The sequence below is a fragment of the Ochotona curzoniae genome, unplaced genomic scaffold (genome assembly GCF_017591425.1).
Source record: "Ochotona curzoniae isolate NIBS_2020 unplaced genomic scaffold, NIBS_Ocur_1.0 contig_1014, whole genome shotgun sequence".
NCBI lineage: Eukaryota > Metazoa > Chordata > Mammalia > Lagomorpha > Ochotonidae > Ochotona > Ochotona curzoniae.
Genome location: NW_024464920.1, coordinates 36,006,605 through 36,014,306, shown reverse-complemented (window position 1 = coordinate 36,014,306; position 7,702 = coordinate 36,006,605). Strand labels below are relative to the sequence as shown.

The following is a 7,702-nucleotide window of genomic DNA, read 5'->3' as shown; positions in this document are numbered from 1 at the left end:
AGGGCAAAATGGAAGGCATGGCAGTACAGGTTTCCCTTCTGATATGCAAAGGCACCAGTGGGGAAATCTGAAAGATCTGAACTGAGAGGCTGGTGTGTGTGTGTGTGTCTGTTTATGTCTTGATGGTTACACACCAGGAGCTGGTTGGCATGTAAGCCTTCCAGAAGGCTGAGGGAAGTGCGACTGTGTGACTCCCTTTCTATCAAGCAGTTTTCACATGGCCTCTTCTTCCACATAAGTCCTGCATGGTTCACTGTCTTAGACAGCCGTCCTCTCTGTACGTGCGCTTGGTCCCCAGCACCTTCTCTTGGTTCATTCATTTGTCCATCCAAAACAAAACAGAACACACCCTGTCCCTCCTCCATCACTTTCTATTGGGGAGTCTGGATTTGGGAGTCTGTCCCTGGCTCCATCCTCTCCCTTCCCCTGTTAATTACTCTTTGACTAATTAATTCCTTCCCAGTGTGTTCCACTCATTGGGTTCCCCTCGAATCCCTTTGCCCCTCCGTTTTGCAAAGGGGAGGAGTGGGAGGGAGGATGGAAGTACCAGGCAGAGAACAACATACACACAAAGCAAGTGCAGGGTGTTGGCTTCAGAATGGCAGAGGTGAGGGCAGCTGAGTGTGGGAGGCATGCTCCCACCTCCCCTGCCCCCCACTGCTTACAGTCCAAGGCTTCCTGTCTCCTGGTCTGCTTCCAGTCCTCGTAGCCTCACCTGTCTTGCAGTGCCACACCGGCTGGCACCCAGTACACTTCCCAGTCTTTTGTGTGAACGTGTGTATCGCCTGAGCCCATCCCTTGGCTCACTCATCTCAGACTCCCCCCTTCCTGCACGCAATTCTTTGCACACTCGCGCCTTACACAAGCCTTTCCCTCTCTGGTACACCTGCATCCTTTGACCACTCACCTTGCATCCTCCCGCTATACACACCCCCCACCCCCCCACCGCACCCCCATTCTCCTACCCGGGTACACACTCCCTTCCCTGGCCACTCCCCTCCCTCCACCCTCGCACCCCGCCCCCGCCCCTGGGGACACCTGCTCGCGCGGGGCAGGGCGGGGATGCGCAGCCGCGGCCCCTTCTTCTCCGCTCTCCCTCTCCGCCCCGCCCCTCCCTCCATCCTTCCCCGGCTCCCCGGCTCCCGCCCCGCCCGTCCGCCACTCCGGGGGGGTCTCCGCCGCCGCCGCCGCCGCCGCTGCCGCCGCCGCCGCCGGAAGGAGCCGCCATTTGCCACCGCCGAGCGCACGGGCCGAGGCGAGCCGGAGCCGGGAGCCGGAGAGGGACTGGGGCCGGGGGGAAGGCGATGGGGGGCGGCCCCGCCGCAGGACGACCCGGGCGGATAACCCCGGGGGCCCGGCCGGCTCCGGACCCGGACCCGCGGGGCGCGGCACTCTGAGCCCCCTCCCCTGCTCCCCGCCCCCTGCCCGGGCCATGGCAGCCCACCCCGCCGCCCCCGGGCCGCCAGCGCTCGCGGCCCCGCGAGCCCCCGAGCCGCGGCGGCGGCAGCAGTGAGAGGCGCTCGCAGGCCCGGCAGCCCCCGGCCCCGCTCGGCGCCCCGGCGCGCGCCCCCTTCCCGGCCGGCCTTGTCTTCTCCCCTCCCCCCGCCGCCCGAGAGCCCCTCTTGCTCGCCGCCCCCCGCCCCTTCCCGGCGCTCGGACGATGCTCAAGTCTCGGCTCCGCATGTTCCTGAACGAGCTGAAGCTGCTGGTGCTGACGGGCGGGGGGCGGCCCCGGGCCGAGCCGCAGCCCCGGGGGGGCGGGGGAGGCGGCTGCGGCTGGGCGCCCTTCGCCGGCTGCTCCACCCGGGACGGCGACGGCGACGAGGAGGAATACTACGGGTCGGAGCCGCGGGCCAGGGGCCTGGCCGGCGACAAGGAGCCGCGGGTCGGACCCCCGCCGCCGCCTGCGCCGCCGCCGCCGCCCCCAGGCGCACTGGACGCCCTGTCACTCAGCAGCAGCCTGGACAGCGGGCTCCGAACGCCCCAGTGCCGGATCTGCTTCCAGGGCCCGGAGCAGGTCAGGCCTGGGTTACCTGGCCGGGCTGGGAGAGGTGTGCGGTGTGGGGGGAGCATAGGGAGAAAAATGGGAGGGGGTGCGCATCTGGGGCGCTTTGGGGGGAGGAAAACGGCGATCAGGGGGCGGGGCCTGGGGAGGCCGGGCCCGGAGTCCGTGATGGGGAATGGGGTAAGGTTGGGATGGCTGACTAGAGATACCTGGGGGCGGATTTGAGGGCGGGGCGGGGCGGGGTGGGTAGGGTAGGAGCGAGCCCAGGGTCCCCAGCGAGGGGTGGGGTCTCCTGAGTGGGAACCACTTCACCCCAGGGTCACTGCCCGCTGAGGAGGCCTTTTTGGGAAGCTGGTGGGGAGAGGAGTGCATGCATCCCCACCTTGGAGGGAGGGGCAGGACCAGGCCAGCGTTTGTCCCTTCACTTCCCTTCTGCAACTTTCTGTCTCATTCCGAAGAGTGCTCTTTGTTAAATGCATGGGCAGAGCCATCCCGGGATGGCGCCAGAGGGGCGTCCGCATGCAATGAGAAATGGTCCCTTAGTACTAGAAGGGGGCACCTTTCACTCCCACCCACCCCATCTTGTTAACACGTGGAGGAGAACAGTGATTCCCCCTCCTCTCCCCCTCACCAGCCTGCATCTGACTTAGGCAATCAGTGGTGGGATGGGATGGAGGAGAGCAGGCCTGGCCCGTCTGTAACCTGAAGATCCCTAGGAAAAGCGTTTCCTTTAGGTAGCCCAAGAGACCCTTTCCCAACTTGTGGGGAAAGAGAGAGCTCTGCCCTTCCTTTCCCTGTAGCCCCCATCCCTTTCCGTGCTTCGCTTCTGGGGTATGCAAAGTTCCTCCTCGAACTGTAGCAACCTTAGCCCGTTGTCCTGCTTTGGGTGAAAGACCTGAGAGATTTCCAGGTGGCCCCAGACGAGGTTTCCCTCTCCCTGGGGAGCGGCCCGGGAGGCGCCAGCTGACAGGGCCCCCTCCGCACTTGTCCTCCAGGGGGAGCTCCTGAGCCCCTGCCGCTGCGACGGCTCTGTGCGCTGCACTCACCAGCCCTGCCTCATCCGCTGGATCAGCGAGAGGGGCTCCTGGAGCTGCGAACTGTGCTACTTCAAGTACCAGGTCCTGGCCATCAGCACCAAGAATCCCCTACAGGTGAGGAGTATGGCATGGCTCCTAGACCGCGCCCCTCAGCCATTGATACCAGGAACCTGTGGGTCTAAATGACTGCCCCAAGCCACCAGCCTCATTCAAAACTTCCTTTATTTATGCACAGGACATTTCTTGGGGCTGCTGCTTATAGTCTGTGTGCATTGGGGTTAACATAAAAGGAAATGATGATGGCAACAAGAGTGTAGTATTTTCTGTTTGTCTTGCTTTTGGGGGTCTTAATTCTTTTAATCTTAATAATCTCTTAGTTAGATACCATTTTGTAATTTTTTTTTTTTTAATTTGAAACACAGATCAACCTTTGATTTGGCCAGTCCCCTCCCCTCAAAATGCCTACAACAGCTTGGGGCAGGGCCAGCTCAAAGCCACAAGCTCGGCACTCAGTCTGGGTCTCCGGTGTGGGAAGCAGGGACCCAAGTGCTGAAGCCATTTCCTGATGTCCCCCAGGGTTTGCCTCAGCAGGAGGCTGGAAGGTGCAGCTGGGGCCAAACACACCCAGGCCGTCCGACAGGAGTCACTGAAAGGGACCACTGTGTTCCCAGGTCACCCATGGGGTCACTGATACTCGCAAAAGACTTAAAAACTCGCCCAAGATTAGTCAGTCAGCCAGGAGTGTTCTGGCTTTAGCGCACCTGCTTGAACCTGCCTGTCTCCAGGGCATACAGACAGGTGCTGTGAACACAAGTTCTGCGTTCCAGGCTTGCTGGGCGTACAGCCCTGCCTGCTGGGGTTAGGTGCCCCTGCCCAGGGTCCCTCACCCATCTCCTGGCCTGCCGTTTCTTGCTGTGACTTCCTGGAGCCTTTTCTCCCCCACAGTGGCAGGCTATCTCCCTGACGGTCATCGAGAAGGTCCAGATTGCGGCCATAGTGCTTGGCTCACTCTTCCTGGTCGCCAGCATCTCGTGGCTCATCTGGTCCTCACTCAGCCCCTCAGCCAAGTGGCAGCGGCAGGATCTGCTCTTCCAGATCTGTTACGGCATGTATGGCTTCATGGATGTCGTCTGCATAGGTGAGGACATCCCTGCCTCGCGTCTCCCTCTGAACCCCCACACGTCCCTTCCCTGCCCTTGCCCTCAGTGTTGCCACTGTGTTTTGGCTACTAGACACCCTTAGATTTGGCCTCGTGCCCCTATCCGCCTTCCATGTGTCTCCAGGGCCCTTTGGTGCTGCACCTCTTCCCCTTGCGGAGGTGCCGGCCGAAGCACCTGTGCTCTCATTGTGGGTGTGGCTGACCCCTGGATGTCTTCCCCTCCTGCTCAGGCCTCATCGTCCATGAGGGCTCCTCTGTTTACCGCATATTCAAGCGCTGGCAGGCAGTGAACCAACAGTGGAAGGTCCTGAACTATGACAAGACCAAGGACACAGGAGGGGATGCAGGGGGAGGCACGGCAGGGAAGCCGGGCCCCAGGACCTCACGGACGGGACCCCCTTCTGGGGCCACCAGCCGTCCCCCGGCCGCCCAGCGCATGCGGACGCTCTTGCCTCAGCGCTGTGGTTACACCATCCTGCACCTCCTTGGACAGCTGCGGCCACCAGATGCGCGTTCCAGCTCCCATTCTGGCCGAGAGGTTGTCATGAGGGTCACCACGGTCTGAAGCGGACTCCAGGAGCGGGAAGATTGAGTCAATGCATTGGCCAGAGCTGACCTCTCCTGGCTGCTGGAGATGCCAGTCGGACAAGGTGTTAGGGGTACACTGCCCCCTGCCCCCACCATCGAGGATCCCTGCGGGCAGCCTCAAGCTGGAGACATTGGCCGCTGGCCAGAGACACCTGAATGCCATTCCAGCCCCCACCGACAGCTCCTCCCACCCATTGTGAAATGGCCAGCCGGCAGGCGGGGCAAGCAGCTTTGCTTCCCTGAAGAGAACCATCTTTACCTCAGCTCCTGGGGCTGCCAGCCCCCACTGCCCCACCACAGCTCCACCACAGAGACTTGGTAAAGGGCAACCAATGCCAGAAGAAAGGGGCTGTAGGCCTCCATCCCCACACATGGCCACAGGGCATCTGGCAATAAGACTAGTATACATTGACCTCCCGTTCCCTGCATGAGGGCGGGGGACCTGTCCCTGCCCCACCCCCCCATTGCATGGGGGAAGGGCATAAAGAATCATTTATATGCACATGAAGACTCCTTTCTCATCTGGGGCTCTTCTGGAGGGCAGGGAGGCATGGGAAACTTTTTCCACACAGACTGCCAATCCCAAACACAGCAGTGGGCTCTGAGTTAGCGGTGTGTCTCCCACTTGCTGTTGAATAATTCATATTGGCTGCTAGCTGGCAGGTGACGGCTCATAGGCATCTCAGGGGCACACCTGCCACCTGCAAGTGGTATGATGTAGACAAGCCTCACAGCTCCGGCTTGCCTGTCTACCTTGTACCATTGGAATGAGGATAAATGAGGGACAGGCTAGACAGCCCTGCAAGGAAAATCCATAATGGCACAAAAAGACTTCCAGCCTATAGATGGTCCATTGATTCCAAAGAGTAGTCAGGATAGCAAATTCTGAAATGTGTTTCTTATCTTGAATTGCCTAGAACCTTGGAATTCTGTGTTGAGTGACATGATAGACTTGGGAAAATGAGGGGAAGCAGACACTGCAAGTGTGGGAGATGGTGGTTAACCCTAAGAATGAGAACTTCTTGAACCTCCTAAATCCTGGGGTCTTGGGGAGAGCTGGAGCCAGCCATCTCGTTCTGGAGATGGTCTGGATCCCTATTAATCCTATCCAAGTACAGTGCTCCCCTCAGGAAAGTGGTGTGAAGTGAATTTGGACTCATTTGAAGTGAGATAGAGGGAGAATGAGTCTCTGTACCCAATTTCAGCTCTTTCTATTGCCGTTCAGGGTCATGGGTTTGATCCCAGTGCGCCCAGCTGGTGGTATTAAGTGGGAAGTATTGTGCTTGGAGGCAGCAGCTTAAAGAGCTGTTGCTTGTAGAGAGAAGACTTGGAAGGGACTGGATGAAATGTGGGTCAACCTGAAGCTTGGTCCCTTTCTCTTGAGGTCTTTGGGCTGTGAATAATATGAATGATGCTGTTTTAAGTGAACTATTCATCAGCAATTAAAATAATTCTTTCATAAGTGGTTAAAGTCACATCCAGAGACCTTACTTATTATTGGTCCTTCTCTCGAGGAAGGTCCTATGTTGCCTCCTCCCTGGGGATATATTGGAGAAGATGATTCCCTCAGGATTATATATGTTGCCTTGGACACGTGCATTCCATGTTCAGCCAGGAATGAGGGGTCCTTGGCTGCTGTCCTTGGTGCTGGCACCTAGATTTGCTTGGAGGTGTAGGAGTAAAAGCTTGGTGAGGGGTTCTGAATCACCTTGAAGTGTGGAAGCACTATCACTTCTGACTTCTCAGGAGGGTCAGGATAGAGAAGGTTTAAATTGAACCCCCCAACTCCAGGTGTGAACTGTCTTCCAAAGAGACACGCCTTTATGCCCCCACCTGGGAAGACAACCATTCTTTACTGATCATTCCTATCAAAGAAGAGCTGGTGGTGACCAGATGAGAGACAGGAAATTAGAGTGGTTGCTTACCCCTCTGCGATCAGGTGGGGCTCAGCTACATATGACCTATGTGGGGGTTTTGGAGTCAAGCCTGGGCTGCCTCTTGCATGGCTTCATGTGCAAGCTTAGACATACCTAAGACCACTCATATGGTTCTGTGCCCTAAAATCTGACCTTGTGAGATCATCCCTTCCCCTCTCCATCAGCTGTAGCCCCCAGTAGAGGTCTGGGATAGGGGTTAGGGCCAGCAATGTGTATGGTCTCCTGTCCTTTTTCTAATTTAGATGTTTCTTTTTCCTGGGGCCATAAGCAGCAGTGCTTTCTAATAGGGACTGTGAGGTAGGTAGAAGTCTCATGACCGATTCCAGGAGACAGGGTCTGACCATGAGCTGACATTGTGTTTCCTCGTAACTCAGGTCATTTAGGTTCAAGTTGAGCTTGGTGATAGGGGAGGAGGCATGGAGAGTGAGCATACAGTGGAAAATAAGTTGAGAAGTGAGGTAGTAAATACAAAGAAACTTGGGTCTCTCCTCCAGGCCTTGGGCATGCTCTACCTCTCAGTGGATCTTATGCAATTCCATCCATCTTCAGAGGGCTGGCAGCCAATGGAGTTTCTGTGGCCAAAAAGCCTTGTCGAAGGCAGCCAGGTGGCAGAGGTGGTATGGAGAAGGAAGTGTGAAGTGAGAGCTCCATCTACACCCAGTTAATTATGGAGGTGGGGGAGGGCACAGGGAGTGGAGACAAGTTCTGACTGGGAGAAGGTAACCTGGGGTGCACAAGGAGCTGTGCAGAGGGTGCTGATAGATTTATTTTGATGGAGTATGAGTTAATCTGTATCCATCACAAGGGGAGAACTGTGGCCAGCCTCATGGGGGTGCACAGAGTGCTGATTCAAGAAAACAGACACTCCCTCTGCCCACTCCTCTTCCTGCCTTGCTGCCCTAGGGCTTCTGGCCACCCACATACTTAGTTTTCATCCCCTGCCTCTGACTCCCTGTGTCTCCCTGGCTCCGGTCTT

The 7,702-nt window shown here is 57.9% G+C and overlaps 1 protein-coding gene across 1 annotated transcript; it reads left to right on the top strand.

The window, feature by feature from the left end:
* The first annotated feature begins 1,227 nt into the window (after window positions 1-1,227).
* Window positions 1,228-5,288, top strand: MARCHF9 (membrane associated ring-CH-type finger 9). The gene is made up of 4 exons (XM_040982832.1): window positions 1,228-2,017; window positions 3,001-3,156; window positions 3,988-4,180; window positions 4,432-5,288. The coding sequence occupies exons 1-4, from the start codon at window positions 1,661-1,663 to the stop codon at window positions 4,764-4,766; spliced, it is 1,041 nt and encodes a 346-aa protein (XP_040838766.1). The 5' UTR covers window positions 1,228-1,660; the 3' UTR covers window positions 4,767-5,288.
* Window positions 5,289-7,702: the final 2,414 nt, after the last annotated feature.